The sequence below is a fragment of the Phyllostomus hastatus genome, unplaced genomic scaffold, assembly GCF_019186645.2.
Source record: "Phyllostomus hastatus isolate PE091 unplaced genomic scaffold, TTU_PhHast_1.1 phas_scaffold_1066, whole genome shotgun sequence".
Lineage (NCBI taxonomy): Eukaryota > Metazoa > Chordata > Mammalia > Chiroptera > Phyllostomidae > Phyllostomus > Phyllostomus hastatus.
Genome location: NW_025334004.1, coordinates 30,486,913 through 30,505,086, shown reverse-complemented (window position 1 = coordinate 30,505,086; position 18,174 = coordinate 30,486,913). Strand labels below are relative to the sequence as shown.

The 18,174-nt window shown below is 65.0% G+C and overlaps 1 protein-coding gene and 1 long non-coding RNA gene across 3 annotated transcripts in view; one reads left to right on the top strand and one right to left on the bottom strand.

The window, feature by feature from the left end:
• LOC123828933 (phospholysine phosphohistidine inorganic pyrophosphate phosphatase) overlaps positions 1 to 18,174 on the bottom strand; it is a 69,842-nt gene that overhangs the window by 27,598 nt on the left and 24,070 nt on the right. For both annotated transcript variants that reach the window (XM_045854410.1, XM_045854409.1), the window contains exon 6: positions 11,129 to 11,220. In XM_045854410.1, coding sequence (XP_045710366.1) covers positions 11,129 to 11,220 — 92 coding nt within the window. The remainder of the gene's footprint in view (positions 1 to 11,128; positions 11,221 to 18,174) is intronic.
• Positions 11,230 to 13,995, top strand: LOC123828934. Its single transcript, XR_006787528.1, has 3 exons — positions 11,230 to 11,871; positions 12,433 to 12,857; positions 13,039 to 13,995. It is a non-coding gene; the product is annotated as an uncharacterized LOC123828934 (long non-coding RNA).

The following is an 18,174-nucleotide window of genomic DNA, read 5'->3' as shown; positions in this document are numbered from 1 at the left end:
GCGGGCAAGGGGCACAAAGAGGGCTGTAGCAGCCCGTGCCGGGTTGCAGGCTCAGGGTAGCTCAGAGAGGCCAGTCCCGGTCAGACTCCAAAGCCCAGGCCCCTCCCCGGCCCCTACCACCCCTCAGCCAGGGCTGGCCACACTGGGCGCCGCCCAGGCCTCCTGCCCCAGCTGCTGACGTTTCTGACAGGCCAGTGCTCCCCTCGCCCTGCCATCAGCTCTCTTTACAACCTCCTGTACGGGGTGTGGGCCTCAAAAAAAAATCGGAGAAAAGGCTGCGGTGCTCTGCTGGAGGCAGTCCCAGCCTGACCCGGTGCCTGTCACCAGGGGCCGAGCTCCCGGCACCAAGCAAAGCCGGCCCATCCGCTCCTAACGTGGGCGGCCATGCTGCGGGGCCCCCTCCCCACGCCCACCAGCTCCTGGCCAGGCTCTGGGACGCCTACTGCCGCCAAGGGCCCACTCCAGTGGCCCACGGCCCCCCCGGGGCTCCCCCCCCAGCGCCCTTGTGTCCTCAGCCCAGTCCCCAGACTTTGCCGTCGGAGCCTGCAGCGTGTCCAGCAGAGGAAGGACATCAACCAGGGCCAACAGAGTCCCTGCTGCCCCCACCCCCGCCCCACACGCCTCGTCCCCTGCATTCTGCACCACACGGCGTCCTGCTTGAGGAGCCCCCAAGTCCCCCGGGGCACTGTCTGTGCCCACTGCCACCAGTCTCCTTCACCTGGGTTCCCACACAGCGGGAAACACGCAGTCGGTGCCTGCAAAGGGTGGGAGGAGCAGGGGGCCTGGGCCGGGCTGGCGTGTGTGGCCCTGCTCGGGCACCAGGGAGGCCGCCAGCAGCTGCCCCCTCCTCCCCATGCAGTGGGTCCGGGCGAAGTCAACATGGCCCTGGGTGAGGATGAGTCTGCTCCTCCAGTCGAGCACCTGCCCGTCTGGGAGAGGCTGGCCCTGTGCGTGCCACGCTCTGCCAAGCGGCCACAAGGTCACGAGCAGCGAGAGACATCCTACACGGCCATGCCTGGACTCCCCCCGCCCCCACCCGAGCACCTACACCAGCCCCGCCACCCACTCTGCCTCGAGGGGAGGCGGGAGCCTGTGTCCGGGTCTGTGTCAGAGGTCAGAGGGCAAAGCTCTGACTAGAACCCCGCAGAGGAAAACGGTCTTGGAAGCCGAAAGGCAACCAGACCGGGCACGGCACCCAGAGGCCATGCCAGACCGCCTCCTGCCCAGGTCTTCGACCCTAAACATCGCTCGCTCTCCACTACAAGGGACCAGGGCTCCTTGGAGAGATGGCCGAGTCCAGGGCTGAGACAAGGACAGAACATGATGAGCCCGAAACATCTTTCTTTGTTCCAGAAAGAAAGGAAGGGTGGGGATAAGTCAAGGCCACAGGGCCAGCTTGGAGGGGCTCTCCCTGGCCATGTCGGGGGTCATCTGGGCACCCCGATACATTTGGGTAGTGACACACTATAACCCACTGAATGAGACAGGAATCCATGAGTCCTCACTGGTATAAAGAAAGAATGGGGCCGTGGCTGGTGTGGCTCAGTGGACTGAACGCCGGCCTGTGAAGCAAGGGGTTGCCGGTTCGATTCCCAGTCAGGGCACACGCCTGGGTTGCAGGCCAGGTCCCCAGCAGGGGGCGCGTGAAAGGCAACCACACACTGATGCTTCTCTTCCTCTCTCTTTCTCCCTCCCTCCCCCTCAAAGAATAAATAAAATAAATTCTTTTAAAAAGAAACGGGGAGAAGACACGTTTCTTCCCTGCAGCCGAATGCCCACGCCGACTGGGAGAACAAACGATAGGACTGCCCGGCAGTTGCCATAGAGACAGCAGCTTCGGGAGGCAGCCGTGGACACTGAAGCTGCTGTCTGGGGACGGCTGAGAGCGGGCCAGGGGTTCCCCCAGTCTCCAAGCTTCTCCTTAGAAACGGTGACCGATGGCAAAGGGAAGGCCACCCGCGCCTGGCCGTCGCCACCTGGTCAGACGACGGGGGCGTCACCAGTGCCGAAGCGCACGGCACCGCGCGCCTCCCGACAGGATGCTCTGCGGAGCCCTGGGCAGGGCTCCTGGGCTGTTCCGGTCCCAAACGCACAGGCTGGGTCCCAGCTCGAGGAGACCTCAGACAAAACGACGGCCCCGCCACCTTCACGGCCGCCACTGTCGTGACCGCCCAGGCAAGGTCACGGGAAAGCGCCCCGGCCCCAAGGGCTGCGGAGAATGGGCCCCGGGGCCGCGGGGCCAGGGGTCAGTGGCTGACCTCCCTCCCGGTGAAGGAGGTGACGGAACACCCGGCGAAACCGGGCAGGTCTGGCGCCGGAGCCGGGCGCGTGGTCTTCGTCTGCTCCGGAAGTCTCAGAGACGGTCTCGGAAGAAGACTGCGGGAGCTCAGGGAGGGCCGGCTGGCCCTCCAGGGGGGCAGTGCGTTCGGGGTGCGATGGAAATGGCTCCGGTGTGGGAGCCAGCACAGGTCCCAGCTTGCTACCGATTCCCCTTGACCTTGGGGTGGCCCCCTCTGCCAGTCTTGGCTCCCCATATGGAGCCAGGGGGGCCCTAAGCCCCTTCCGGGGGGGGCAACTTGGGGAACTCCATCAGGTGAGGACAGGGGGGCCTGGGGAGGCTTCAGGGCTCCTCCTGGAGTGGGGACCCAGCCCCTCCCATGTGCGGGGACTGTGGGGAGGGCCCCCCCCCACAACGAGCCCACCCAGTCCTCAGCCCCTCCCCTGAGGAGGTGCCACAGCAGAGGGAGAAGGCCCAGGGGAGGGAGGCACGGCCAGTCCGCCCACCTGGAACCCGGGGTGCCCCGCTGCCGGCAGTCTCACTGCAGCTGGCGGGGAAGCCGTGGCCCCCAGCCCCTGCATGTTCTCCACTCCATGCCCGCTGTGCCTACGGAGGGGGGTGGGGTGGGGGTGGGCAAGCTCCCAGGGCCTGGCTCTCAGAGGCAGGACCCCCGGGGGCCAGTCTGCCCTGGTGTTGGCAGAAACACGCAGCAGCAGCAGCAGCAGCAGCAGCAGCAGCAGCGGGAGCGAGAGAGCGTGGCAGGCCTGTGGGCCAGTGTGGCGGGGTGAACATCCCGGCCCCGTGTGGCTCCCACCAGGCCGGGCCTGTCTGGGACCCGGTGGCAAGGTGCCCTCTAGTGGCCCAAGCAGGAAGTGGCGTGAGGAAGAAGGGAACAGGGAAGCTGACCCTGAAAGATGTGGAAAGAGGCAGAGCCAAGGGCGGGTTTGAAGGGCAGGGAGTGGGGTCGGAGTGGGGTGGACATGTGGGGGAGGAAACAGGAGACGTGGGCTCCCCTGGGGTCCCCCTCCAGAGCCTTGGGTCTTGGGGCTGGCACTGACCCCCCGCCCAGCCCTCCCGGGTCTCCACCCGGCCTCTCCCTGCCCTGGTGTCAGAGGCGTCCTCAGAGGACACGAGGCAGGTGGGCTCGGACTGGCCCCACACGACAGGCCCGGGCTCACCTGGCCCTTCAGCGAGGGGAGCCGAGAGTCCACCTGGGACCGCCTCTGTCCAGCTGTGCCCGAGACGCCCCGCCCCCGCCCCCCCCCCCCACCCCGGGGTCTGCTGCGGTCCGCAAGTCCAGAGACAGCGGCCCCAGGCCCTGCTGCACGCCCGCGCTCTGGGCTCCCTTCCTCGGCCCCTCCCTCAGGCGGCTGCCCTGCCACGGGTCTACAGTGCACGTGCGTGTGCATGCGTGCGTGTGCATGTGTGTGTGCAAGGCAGCGGTGGGGCCTGGGTGTGAGTGTGGGACAGCACGAGGCCACAGCCCTGCCGCCCAGGGGACAGGGGACCCGGTGGGGAGGCCGCAGAGAAGGCATGGGATTCACGGTCAGAGGCCGGAGCCCCTGGCTCTGACTCCCCCCGGACGACACGCCGCAGGGGGTGCAGACGCGCCTCTGGCCGTGTCCTTGCGAGTGAGGGAGGCAGGAGTGGGGCTCGCCCGCCGACCGGGCTGGGGCGTTCCCGTAACAGGAGGTCTGTCTCCAGCTTAGCCGTCTGTGGGTGAGCAGGGGTCTTCAGGGTCGGGTCAGAGTTGACACAGGCCCGGGGCGCCGGGAACTTGGGCTGGTGTCGGGTTGTAAACTAATACAGTTGTGCTCTTGGGTGGCTTTGCTTTTTAAGAATCCCCCCAAACTCACAACCCGACGGGGGAAAGAGGGAGGTAAGCGGACTCGAAAGAGTCACTCCTGTTCTGATAGGAGCGTTACCCTTGCATCGTGAAATATTTAGAGGGCGCCCAGGGGTGCAGCCGTGACCACAGTGCCGGGGGCGAGGGGGTGTCTTCCTTCCCAGCCCCTGGCCTGCTGCTCTGTCCCCGGGTGCCTGCCTCTGTCTCCCTGAGGCTCCGACCGCTGGGCTGCAGCGCGGCCGAGGACAGCCCGCGGCCTGGAGGGGGAGGTCACCGAGCGGGAGGAATCCGAGACCTGAACGGTGGCACCCACGCCCCTGCCCTGCCCGGGCTTCGGTTTCCACGCCTGCAGGTGGCGGCTGGTGACCCTGAACCGCCGTGTCTACCGATGGGGGCGCGGGCCCGGCCTCCCGAGGTGGTGGTCCCAGGGACCCGAGGCGCAGAGATGACCCGGCACCGACAGGCGCCCGTCAAATGCCGCCGCGTTCTCCGGATGGTCTGGGGCCTTATTTAGCCCCGGCCTCCGGCCGCCGAGGTCCCTTCTGCAGCCTCCCAGCAGGACGTCTGCCAGCGCCGGCGGGTCATCTCCAGTGACAAGGACTCACCCCGCTCTGGGCAGCCCATGCTATTTTGGAACAGCTCAGACACACCTTCATGGGCTCCGTGTCCTCCCAGGTTAAATGAGGTCCCTTCATTTAACTAGGGCCTGGGGAGAGCCAGCAGCGATGCGAGCCCAAGGCCACCGTGGAGGTCTCTCTCTCTCTGGCCCTGGCGAGGGGCTGCCGGGAACCGGGCCTCGCACAACCCACGGGCGCACACACATGACAAAGGCAGAACCCGGGGGCAGGGTCCCCGGGGCAGAAGGAAGCCCACTCGGCTGACCGGCCAGGAAGATCAAGGGGCCTCTGGCACAACCTGCTGTCCCACACGCTCCTGCTCAGCGCCAACGAAAATGCTAATTCGCTGGTGTGCGCCACTAACAAGGCCAGAGGTGGGAGCAGCTTCAGGCAGCGCTCGATCCAGGCCCTGAAACACGTGACTAGGGGCTCTCTCCTCCTGCTGGGTGGCTCCACCTTTGGGCTGGGTTTCCCTGGGCTGACAGAGGTGGCCACTGGTGCTTCTCAGCTTACGTTTCACTGGCCGCTGTCCTGGGGGTTCTGGAAAAGTCCTGGGCCAGCTCGCTGGCCCGACTCAAATCACATGCTGGTCACCGTGGCCAGGCGCTCGGGGAGCTCCAGACCAGCTGAGCCTGAGTCCCGTGCACAGGCCGAGGGCCCGTGGCGGGGAGGGGCAGAGGAATGCCACCCCACCGGAACACAGGGACCGCGCTCAGAGCAGGCAGGAACAAAAGGTACCCACACCCCAGCCTGCCTGTGTCCTAAGGCCCTTTGGGAAACCACTGACAACTGCAGTAGCCAAGGTTTTTTGCCCCTGAAATAATTTCGGCCCCTTTGGGGGCAACCTCACCCCCACTGGGGATGGTGGATGGGCAAAGCGAGGGGGCCAGACACTGGTGGAGCCGAGTCCCCGGGCCCACAGGGGAGAGCAGAAGAGGCAGCTGGGCCTGGGCTCCCAGTGCCTCCCCCTCTTCCCCCCAGCTCCCCTCGGTGGGCCAGGTGGGCGGCTCACAGCCCGGGGACGGGAGACTGTTCGCAAGGCCGGGGACCCGCACGGCTGCCTGCCTGGGGCAGCTGCGCAGACAGGGGAGGTGGCTGGGGGAGAGGCGGCCGGCAGGCCGGCAGGCGTCGGGGAGGAGCCTCGAACCTCACTCCCCAGGAGGATGGTGGTTGTGGGTTCAGCCACCGGTTCCCTGGTGCCCCTCTGCACCAGAAGGAACAGCCCTGGGGGACAGGGGGCCCTGTCACATTCCCTCGGCCTCCCGGGCACACACGGCAGCTCTCCGCAGATATTTGGGGACGGGGAGGGGAGCACGAGCAGGTGGCACGCCCTGGGTCCTGCCCACAACACAGACGAACCTCAGCACCAAGGACACCGAGTGCCGTCTGGTCAACAGAAATAGGAGCTGCTTCGAGCTGCGTCTGCGAGGGTGGGGGCCCCGAGCCACCGCCTCCTCCTCCTCTGTCGAGCTGGGGAAGACGCAGGAGTCAGAGGCCTCGTCCGTGGGCCCAAGATGCCCCTCCCCCGGGCATCGGAAAACAGCAGCAACAATGCAGAGCTTTGAGGATGCCCCCCGCCCCCCACGCCGTGCCCAGGAGCCCTGGCCACCCCTGGGCTGCAGCACGGCAGCCAGAGGCTGCCTGCCCCAGACCTCAGAGGGGCTCCCCACAGGGCCCTGGCCGGCCTGGGGCGCCAGCAGAGCCTGAGTGGCCACGGTCCGCCTCGGGGTTGAGACTGCTCCGGGCTGGCCACGGATCCTGCTGCGCACGCAGCCAGCACGGTGTCGCCTTACTTCCCTGACACGCTGTGGCCGGGCAGAACTGCCCAGGCCTGCCTGGCACCCCACCCCACCCCGCCCCCACCCCACCCCCACCCAGGAGGCAGAGGGAGGGTGCGGGGTGAGCTGGCCTTACTGCAGAGGCTGCAAAGATGTGACTGTGGGGGCCGCCACCTGTTACCTCCCTCTGCCAAGTCCCTGGGCGGAGGGAGGCGACCGACGTCAGGGCCTGCCCTGGGCCGGACGCTGCCCAAGCCGGAGCTCCTCTCCACACAGCTCCTCTCCTCGGGCGCAGGGCGGGGTGGGGGGGGGCGATAAGGACGGAAGGGCCCCACCGCGGTGGCGCTTGTTTGGTGCAGACCGGCCCCGGCTCGGAGCCTCGCCCTGACCGCTGCGACTGCTGAAAAATCAACACGCGGGTCCACGCACTTCCCTCAGACACCACCTGGCACCAGGGGGGGCGGGCATTCCACTTCACTCCACGCAGAAAGCAGAGCCTACTCCGGGGAAACCGGGGTCGGTGGCCACAAAGTCACAGGAGACCCAGTCGAGCCTGGGCGGCGGCTGACTCCGTGCCGCCGACGGGCTCCAGGTGGGCGCCCCCCAGCCTCTGCGCCCACTGTCCAGCTCTCCGCAGCCCCCCTCTTCCAGCCTCGTGCAAGGCACCAGGACCCCGGAGCTGTCGGCCACCCTGGAGCCCGGAAAGTCCCCAACGGCGAGGGGGCCCCTGTTGAGCTGGGAGCGGACGGACCCCTGAGCCCCAGCCCGGGAGAGGCCCGCACAAGACACAGCGAGTCCCGGGCCCAGGAGACTCGCCCTCTCAAGGCCAAAAGGGCAGACTGCGTGTCGAGAGCGCCCCAGGCTCGTTAAATGTCTTCCCGCCTAGAGTAAACGAGCAACAGGGGGCAGCTGAGGGTGGGCCCCGAGTGGCTGGCTCAGGTACATGACTGGCGTGGGGCCCTCGGGGCAGAGCCACCCGCACATGTGCTTCCAAACAGGCTGCCCGAGAACAGGGGGCCGTGGGGGGACCGTTCAGGGAGGTCCTGCCCCGAGGCTGGCCTGTGCCTGGGAGGAGGGGTCTGTTGCACCCCGCTGTGGACGGACGGCCCCTGGGTGCCGGGAAGGACAGCCCTTGTCTGGATCCGCCAGGACGGACGACAAGGGGACCGGACGCAGCCCCGGCCCCCAGGGAAGATGAGGCCTGTCACCGGGAGACGGCGGGGGGGGGCGACGGGCTGGGACCCAGAGCTCTGCAGGATTCGACCACGAGGGCGGGATGTCCCCAGTAGGATGAGGGGGACAGTCGGGCACTTAGGCCCGGCCTCTGCAACGCCCTGCTGGGCAGCAGCCTTGGGCAAGGGGTCAGCCGTCTCACCCGAACGAGCCCCTCAAAGCACCCTCTGGGTCTCCGGGACCCTCTGGGGCCACGAGGACCTGCCATCGAAGGGCACGGTGCCCTGATGGGGGAAGAACCCTCGCCTTCGCCTGGCCCGTTCGGGGCCCGCAGTCACAGAGGGAGGGCGAGGGGTCGGGGGAGCGGCAGCCTCCCAGCCTCGCGCCGGAAGCCTCCGCCAGCGGGCCCCACAGGTCGGACCCGCCAGGAACAGGGCAGGCCGAGAACGCCCAGAAGGCCTCCACCTGCCAGCCAGGTGAGGCCGCGCCCCGGTGGGGCTGCAAGTCCAAGCCCAGCAGGTATGAAAGGGAAGCTTTGTGCGGCCCCGTCCAGGACGTGTTTGCCGACCGTCTGCCCGGAGCCGCTCCCTGCTCCCTGCTCCCATGAGGCTGCCAGAGGGGACCCCGCCCCGGAGCAAAGCCCGAGGCCCTTCCTGCGACGAGGCTGGGGCTTCCCAAGCTCAGGCCACCCTACGACCTCCCCCGACACCGACTTATGACAAAAGCAGGATGAAGGGAGGGGCGGTCACAGGTGGGTCTCACAGCCAGGGGCGAGCGAGCTCACGCCCTACACTCCCCAGCAGCGCTGCAGGCCCGGACACACAGTCCGGCCTGCGCCTGTGTGTGAGCACCCGTGTGCGAGCACCCGTGTGCAAGCACCCGTGCAAGCACCCAGCAGCCGCCGGCCCGAGGCTGCATCCTGCAGCAGGGCCCCCGTGAGGCCCTGTTGCCCCCTCTCGCCTCCTTCCCTCTCGAGCACCAGAAGCCGGCAGGACCCCAGCAGATCCGCACCGCACAGTAAGAACAGAGCTCACACCCGGACACAGCCCCTGTCCCCACCCAGTTCACCCCTGGTGCTGCTGGGGGACGTGCTGGCCCTCGAACCTAGTGCTTCTCGCTCACACAGACGGCCAGAGGGGTGGCGGGCTCTGGAGGTGGGAGGGGCAGCCCTGGACGGAGCTGGGTGCTGGGGGGGACGGGGCCGCAGGGAAGGGCCGCAAGCCACGTCCCAGGGCGCTGGCTGACTTCCGAGGCTGTTCACTGGCCTGAGCCGGCCACGCACCTGCAGAGGGCACTGCGCAGGGTGCCGCCGGGCCTCTGTGGATTTCCAGTGCCACGGAGGCCACGGAGCATACAGCTCCTACGACTGTCCCGCTGGGCCCTGACCCAGCCGAGGTGTGTTCTGTGCGCCAAGAGTGCCCTCTGCTGGGAGGACCGGGTGGTGCAGGGCCCCCCCTGCCCCACAGGAAAGCACTGAGCCCTGATGAGAGCCAGAGGCAAGCGAGAACTTTCTAGTAGCCAGGGTCACAAAAATACAAATAAGCGTAAAACATCAGCATTTGCCATCAGTATGAAAAGATGAATGCCCACTTTCACATTCCTTTCCTCCCGCTCAGTGGGGAATCCCGTGTGCATGGTGACTTCCAGCACAGGTGAGGCCGGACCACCCACGCTGCGGGTGCTGGGCAGCCACCTGCAGCTCCCGGCTCCCGGCTCCCGGCTGGGGCGGCTTGGCTGCAGGGAGGTCCCCGCCGGCTTGCACACCCACAGAGCCCAGTCTCCTCTCCTGCCGCGTGGCCTCCCTGTGGGTGGCTCATTCCCTCTCTTAACTGGGCTGAGGCTCTCCTCCCTCCACCCTGCAGGGCGGCGACAGCAGATTCCTGCCCTTACACGCAGACCACTCAGAAGGTCTGAGATTTTTCAAGGCCGTAAAGAGAAGACAGGCACCCTGGCCGGTGTGGCTCACTGGACTGAGCACGGGCCTGCAAACCAAAGGGTCGCTGGTTCGATTCCCAGTCAGGGCACATGCCTGGGTTGCACGGGCCGGGTCCCCAGTGCAGGCCACGTGAGAGGCAACCACACACTGATGTTTCTCTCCCTCTCTTAAAAAACTAAGACAGGCTAAGCCCTTTCCTCCCCACACTGGGCCAGGCGGCTGCACCTGGAGGGAACGAGAGAGACATCACCACCGTCACCCCCCACTGGCCGAGCGCTTGCTGGGTGCCAGACGTGACACTAGGTCCTGCGGCATTTGAAATGAGGAGGAAAGGCCACGGAGCAATGCCACAAAACACAGGTCCAGAAAATACCAGGTTAGGAAATAACACAATCCCAGTTTCGCCAAGAGAAAAAGACATGTACTAGCCACGTCACCCACACGGAGAAGGCAGCCTGGAGGACTCTGGCCAGCGGTCGGTGGGTTTCTCTGTCCGGGAACTGGGGTCGCTGGAGCTCGGAGAGGCGCTGACCCTGGCTGGTGGCACACGGTGGGACACAGCTTCCCACCTGTCCCCCTGCACGTCCGCGGGCATCCCGACTGCGTGTGTGAACCTTCTTCCGAGGCCCAGTGACCTTGAAGCACGCTGGGGGCCTGGGCAAGGTCGGTACGTTCTCAGGCTGTCGGTGGGCGGCTCGGGCTGGCCAGAAAGACCCCACTGAGGCCACACCTCGCTGGGACAGACAGCCTGTTTTCACGCCCAAGAACCCGGCAGAGTTTCTGTGCAAAACACCCTGCAGCCTGAGCCACCCCCCGCTCGGTTTCCAGTACGGAGGCGGCCGTCCTGTGCTCATCGTCAGCCATGCTCACGGGCAGGTGCCAGTGGCTGGCCCGGCTCCTGCCGGCACAGCTGACACCAGGACCGCCCCGGGCCAGGCAGCATCAGGCCACAGAGCGTCACCCAGAGGCTCTGGAGACGGAGGTTCGGTTCCAAAGTGCCCCAACCCATCCCCGACCTGGGGTCTGCTGCCTCTGGGTTCTGTCTCGTGTGTAGTGACGAAGGCAGAGCGGCAGCAGAGGGAGGGATGTGCCCGGGCGGGGGGGGGATGGAGTGCCCACAAGCCCTAGCTGGTGCCATGGGGCCAAGGACGGGAGGGTCACGGACCACAGTCAGCCCAACCTGCTACGGGCAGCAGCTGGGACGGCCGGAGCCTTTGCCTTCTCCTCTCCACGTGGCCCGCCTCCGCAGACCCATCCAGAACCTCGGGCCAGACACCCAGAGCTGCTCTGCGCCCCCACTGCCTGGACCAGGAGGGCCGCCGGGCCGCCCCCAGGGCACAGTCACGGACGAGTCAGCGGGTGCCGACCCACCGCTCTTCCACGGGGGAAGAACGGCCCCCTTCATTCTGGACAACCGGACAGAATGAGAACACGGCCGCCCCGGGAACCCACGGAGGGCGGCGGGCGGCGGCCGGCAAGCCGGCCACGCGAAGCACGTACCTGAACTTCCCGGTCCGCACCTGCAGGGCCCTCATCCCGCACCGCTGGGCACCGCCGACGTCACCCACGATGTCGTCTCCGATCATGACGGCCTGTCACACGGGGAAATGCACTCAGACGTCCTGTCCCGTCCCGCCGCCCCTTCGTCCTTGTTGACATAACGAGCTGCTTGGTTTGATGTGTACCCTCCCCACCGTACGAGTGACACGAGGCAGACTCATCGTCCTGCCGATTAAAAGTTAACCCACCTGGAGCGCCCCTCCCACCGCCCCCCTGGGCCGTGGCTCCGGGTGGTGCAGGTGGCTCTGGGCAGTTTGGAGCCTGCGGGCAGGCGTCAGAGTGACACTGTGTCCTGGGGGAACGTGGGGTCAGCCCTGCCTCGCCCCCACTCCCACGTGGGCCGAGTTCTGTCCGCGGCGAAGCACTCTGGGGCCAGGTTACCCCGTCAACCCTCGGTTCTGTGAAAACTTAGCAAGTCCCTGCCAGATCCTTGAAGGTCACAGTTTTAAAAAGTTTTGCTTCCCACAGTGAAGGTTCTACCTCTAAAAAACAGAACAAGAGACGCAAGCGTGCAGGCACATGCAGGGGCAACGCTCGCAGCCCGAATCCTGCTCACAAGCAGCCCGAGGGAGCGTGCTCCCCCCCGAGGCAACTAGAAAGTCAGACGGACTACAGACCGCAACCGCTTTCCAGACACCGGACGAGGGACAACGGGCGAGCCTCCACCTGCAGCTGTGAAATGGGTATAATCGGTGTGATGTTTAAGTGCAGTCACAGGTGCTAAGCATCAAGTCAGTAACTGGGCATCGTGAGCCGTCTACCGATGTTCAACGGGGAAAAGAAGGAAACATTTTATCGGGGAAACCGCTACTAACTTGGCCCCACTGCAGACAGGTCACAGTCTTTTCGGTGATGGCACCCTGCCTCCAGTGACCCTGCACCTTTATACCAAGCCCTTTGTGGGCCAGGCAGTGGGGACAGAGCGGGTCAGACATGCAGTCCCTGTCCTTGGGAAGCTGCTGGCCGAATGCAGGAGACAGACGGTTCGTCAGCTAAGTTCTCAGACACCCAGTCAGGGCCTGTAATAAAGCGCAGGGAGGAAAACGCAGGAGGCTATGAGGCCTGTCCTTGTGGGCGAGGTGGTAGTCAGGGCAGGCTTCCTGGAGGAAGTGAGGTTTTTGCACTTTGATCCTAAGGGCAAGAGGGGTCAATCAGGTTGAGAGTGTAGGGGGGTGGATGAGAGTGTTATTCCCAGCAGGGGACACCACATGCGCGCTAACTGCCCATCTGTCGCCATTCACCAGGGCAGGCACACGGTGAGTTCCAGAAGCACAGGCTAATAAGCCTGAGCAGTTGTCCTTGGAGACATCCCGTGAACAGGCCTTTAAATAAGAGGGAATCGCGAGCAGCTGTGGAGGAGGATCAAGACGGAGCCGGTGCTGCACAGACGGAGGCAGGTAGTTCCAGGCAAACACGAGCCTTTTCCAACAGTCGGCAGAGACTGCAAACCCCTGTGCCTTAGTCCTGTTCCAGCCGAGGCCGGGGGGGGCTTCCATGGGAGAAGTCACCGGCGCGCCGGCCCCAGAGGGAGCTCGGAGGAGGTGGCCAGTGACCGCCAGCGCTGAGAGTTCTGCCCACTGCCGGTAGCCACAGCCCACCGTGAGACCCGTGAGAGCGCAGAAACCAGCTGCCTTCTTCCCAGTGAATCTTCTCAACTTCAGATATTTCGGTATATTTTTTCTAGCCTTTTCCACATAATTCCATGTTTCCAAAGTGAGCTGTGCATCCTGGTGACGTACTATTTATGACAGTTTTACTCAGGACAAGGACTGATATGTTTTTACTGGGATTGCTCTGTATTTTTTCTGGAGCCACCTGCATACGTTAAATGCGCGATTCCACTGTTCCAGGTACAGCAGTGACCGAAAGCTCCTTACGAAGTGTGTGACTGAAGCCTGGAAAGGAATCAGTGTAAAGAAACGTGAAGCAAACCACAGAGCCAGGGGCCAGCACCCACACACGGCAAAGGCAGTATTTTTCTGATCCAGAAAGACTGGTGTTGGGGAAAAGGCTGCCAAACCCACCTAGGCTGGGTTTTTGTGTCCGTGTGTCCCCACCCAGCCACGGGGGAGCCACCAGTCACCGGAGAGGAAACCGCTGGGGGCAACGTGCACTCCCCGATGAGGGACTGGCAGCAGAGCCTGCAGCGGAGCCCACGGTGCCCACAGGTGACTCTAAGGTGCCTGCAAAGCCAGGGCCACCGGGGCAACCGCCTGGCTCGCCTGGGAGGAGAGGGCTGGAGTGGGCAAGGGCCTGGCCCAGGTGGCCGGGCCGGCAGTAAGCCCCGGCGTGAGGTTCTATGTTGCCCTTCTCCAGGGGTTGTTGTCCTGAAACCGTTAGGTCGGCTGCTGGGCAGTCGCCATGCTCTGACTTAGCCCCCTGTTCACGGCTCCCGGAGGCTCCCGGGGCATTGTGCTAGAAGGTTCCTTAGGGAATGAGGGTTCCAACGGCCACACGTCCTGCCCGGCACCCTCCATGCTTCTGGGGAAAGTCCAGTTTTGCGCATGCTCACTTGTGCCTGCGCGCACGCCCCCAGGGCAGGAGAAATTCTTCCCCTCAGAACAGACTCCGGGCCTCCTGGGTGAGGACTCGTGAGGCTGTGGCCCGTGCAGCTGGCGCCGGATTTGTGGACGCCTGAAGGGCGGATCTCAGAGGAGCAGCGGCTGTGATCCTGCCCCACAATCATCGGGTGCCCAGGCCCAGGCCCCGGCCGTGCCGGCAGCCCGAGTGCGACCGGAGGGGCGCGGGGTGCGGGGGCTCCAGGGGCACGGCCACCGGGGCAGCGAGGCCTGTCCGGGCCAGCGTGCGGGCTCTGCATACCAGAATGCACTCGGGCCCTGGGGACTTCACAGAATTTACTGTCGGTGAAGGGCAATAATCACGCCAGGAGGAGCAATTATTGCCAAATCATTTAGGATTTAAAAAATCATTGGCGAGAAGATAGAGGTCAAGAGGTGCGCTGTCGGGGGAAATGAGGAAGAGAAACCCCACCTGTTAGGCCTGGGCTGCACTTCCCCGCTGGCTGCGGGCTGGTGCGAGGAGCACCGGGCCTGCCACCCGCCTGCCTGCCTGCCTGCCTGCCTGCCTGCCTGCCACAGTGTCCTCTGTGCCGTCCTAGGGGCCCAGCAGGGGGCGCCCATCCTAACAGGGGATGCCTGTGAGCGCTAAGGAGCTCTCCCCAGAAAGCCCGAGGTTCACAACATCCCAGTTTTCCCGGGAGCTCCTCCCCGCCCCCCTGCCCCCGAGGCAGCAAGCAGCAGGGCTGGCGGGGACCCCAGCAGTGCGGTCTCTGTGTCAGCCCCAGGGTCACACGCCCACAGGGAGGAGCCTCCAGGTGACATCTAGCATGAGCCCAGGGTGAGACCGTGAGGAACCCGGGCCCCCATTCCCCCCACTCCTGACACCCGGAGATGGCTCAGCGCTAAGTCATTACCCCCGCAGTCGGCCACATTTGTAAGGGACAGTATCAATACACAAACAGACTACAGTTTCATAAAAAGTAAGAAGCAATGGTGCTCCCTGGCTGGTGTGGCTCAGTGGATTAAACACCCGCCTGCGAACCAAAGGGTCACCGGTTCGATTCCCAGTCAGGGCTCATGCCTGGGTTGCAGACCAGGTCCCCAATAGGGGGCAAGTGAGAAGCAACCACACATTGATGTTTCTCCCTCTCTTTCTCCCTCCTTTCCCTTCTCTCTAAAAAATAAATAAATAAAATCTTTAAGAAAAAAAAAAGAAATCACGGGGAAGGCCCCTTCCGATGCCACCGTGAAGGCTCCCGCAGGTCCCAGGTGAGTTACTATGGTCCCTGCCCTGGTGGAGATAAGGCAGTAGCTACACGGGTCGAAACACCTCCAGTGTGTTTACGTCCAGTTTTTACAACAATGCCTGTACTTTTAAATCTCCTTTGCCGCTTCGGGAGGACGTTGGAGAATCACATCATTATTGCGAACATTCATGAACACGGGAAAGAAGCAGGCAATTATCTGGTCTCCTGCAGGCACTGTGCCCCGGGGTAGCAAAGAGTTGGTGGGAAGCTTTCCCGTAGAGAAGGAGCCGGGGGTGGGGGGGGGGGGATGAGGGAGGAAGGACAGACTTCAGAGGTCACCACCACTCCGCAGCCCTGAGGGCAGCAGGCACGGAGTCGGGGGCCCGTCCTCCACAGCCGCCAACCCCGCAGAAAGGGACAACCGGACACTCTGCGCCACCTAGAGAGTGCCCGTCAGCGAGCCGCTGGCCCCGGGCCCAGCCCCCAGGCCCCGCCACCAACCCGCAGAGTCCAGCGGGCAGAGGCGCACGTGAAAGGGTCCTCGAGGTGCAGCCGACGCACCCGGACGGCGCCCACGGCCGGCCTGCCGCCCCAAGCCTTCCTCGCGGCAGGACCAGGCCACAACGGGGGCGGGGTGGGGGGAGGGGGTTTGATGATACCAAGGAGTTCCTGTTAGTATCATTCGGGTGGGAGAGGGGCAGTATTTATGTTGTGAAAAAGAATCCCTGCCTTTTAGAGACCCAGCAATAGGTACGGATGAAGGGACTCGATTTCTGGGACTTGACTGCAAACAGTCCAGGGGGGTTGGGGGGTGCAGATGAAAGACTCGGGGGTTCCTCTTGAGCCGGGGGGGGGGGCTGACGCCGAAGACGGGACACGCTGAGCGAGAAGATGCATGACACCAGAAACGGACTGTGACTCCCGAAAGCACACACACGCTCCGAGTGCACGCTGGAACGAACCGGCGAAGGAGGAGACAGGAACACTCTCCCTCGCGGTGCGCTCCCGTGTGTGGGCGCGGACGGAGTGACGGAAAGGGAACCCCGCCGTCCCTCCGGCGGCAGCTCCGGGGGGACTGTTTCCGGGAGAACGATCGACGGAGGCGAAAATTAGGAGGAAGAGGAAGAGGAAGAGGAAGAGAGTTACCAGGGACTGTCCCACAAGATACGTACTCGTTACCCAGGGACAAGTCGCAACTTGGCAGTGGAGAACCCTGGCTGACGCCCCAGGGAGACATCGCCAGCGACGGGCACGGAGCGTCACCTGCCTCCCCAGGGGACGCGCCCCCAGGGCACAGCGTGGCTTCCGTGAGATTCCGCCCCGAACGCATCGCATCAGGAAAAACCAAACGGAGGGGCGTTCCACAGAACCCCTGGCCAGCACTCCTCAAAAATGCCACGGTCCTGAGCGACAAAGGAAGACTGAGGGCCTGCCCCAGAGCGGAGGACGCTCGGGGACACCAACAGGACAAAAGCCCCTTTCTCAGGCCGCCTTGGCCGGCGCCGGCCGGGCCCCACGAAGCACGACTGACCCGAACTGTTTCATGGGCCTCCGTCCTCAGGACTGGAATCGACCGGCAGCAGAGGCTCCGGAACTTCCGACACAGACCGTAACGGACCACAGCGAGGGACCGGACCCCGCAGCGCGCCAGAGGTGACGCGGAGACAAGCGGCAGCCTGCACGAGGCCGACGCAACACCCCGCTGGACACCCGCGCGATCGCCGAGTGAGAGCTCGGAGCCCCGCCCTCCCCCCCGCCCCCCGGGGCTGGGGTGCTGCTCCGCACCGGGCCCTTCCCCTCCCTGGGAAAGTACACAGAAGAACCCGGCGCCTCCTTCTCTTTGGGAGCCTCTGGCAGCCCGCGCCACCGACCCCCCAACCGACAGGACCACGCACGGCGCGTGGCCCGAGCGAGGTGCCGGTGGGACGCTCTCCGGGTGGTCGATGAACACGAGACCCTTCGTTCACCTGCAGACCCACCCCCTGCGGAGACGGTCTCGTGCCGGCGCCCTCTGGCTGTGCTCCGTGACCGTTCCGGCCAACCGCAGCGCGGGCGGAGTTGCTCTGAGGGCGTATGGAGGGGGGAGTCCTTTGTGACGGTGCTGGCGACTTCTCTATGCATGTGACATTACGTCAAAACAGACAGTTACAAGCCGCTTTTGTAAGTGGTCTCTTGGTTGGCAACTGCTGGAGCCCGTGATGGGCCCACGGGGGCTCGCGACACCCTTCTCTCTGCTCGCACAGTAGCTGCCGGGTTTCACAGCAAACGGTTCGACAGGGAGCGGCGCGCGGGGACACGACAGCCGCGTGCAGGGACGGCACAGAGCTTGTCTGGATTTGACTCACACTCTCCAACGTCGAGGAACACATCCGAGACGGGGACATTAAATACGGACGGTACGACTTAACGAATAAGGGCGGGCATTAGCTCACACTGAGGAGTCACTGCTGACCTTGGGAGGGGGGTGGTCAGACACACGCCGGATCGGCCGGTGTCACCAGTTTAAAGGATCAGACCCGTGGCAGTAAGTGCGTTCACTCCGCAGCGCGGTGCCGCCATCGTCACCATCCGGTCCCAGGCGTTGTCCTCGCCCCAGAGGACCCCTCGTGCCCGTCACGCAGCCCCTCCCCGCCCCCTGCTCCGCCACCGCTAGTCCGTCCGACGTCCACAGGGAGGTGCCCATTCTGGGGTCTTCCGGGCTCTTCCGAGCTTCCTGTAAACACGTGAGAGGCGGCCCGTGTGACCGGCTCCCCGCACGCTCCGTGTCTTCCACCCGCGTCAGAGCCCGGGCCGGCATCTCCTTCCTCCGGCTGGCACTCGCCGCTGTGCAAATACGCCGCGTTTTCCTTCTCCGCCCGCTCGTTGGCAGACACTTGCTCTGCTTCTGTCTTCGGGCTGTCGTGGCCGATGCTGCTGCGGATGTCAGGTGTGCGTTTCCATTTGCACACCCGTTGTGGATCCTTTCGGAGGTGCGCCCGGGAGTGGGCCGGCTGGGCTGTGCGGTGCGACTTGTGCAGACACCGCCGTCCCGGGGGCCGCCCCGCGGCGCATCCCTGCGAGCGTTCCCTCCTGCGCGAGGGCCCCACGCTCTCCGCGGCCTCGCCGAATGCTGGTCATTCCCCGGATTTTGGGGGGTTGCTCCTTCACGGGTACGGCCCTCTGCGCGGGTGCCGGGGGGAACCTCGTCGTGGCTCTCACCTGCGTTCCCCCAGGGACCCAC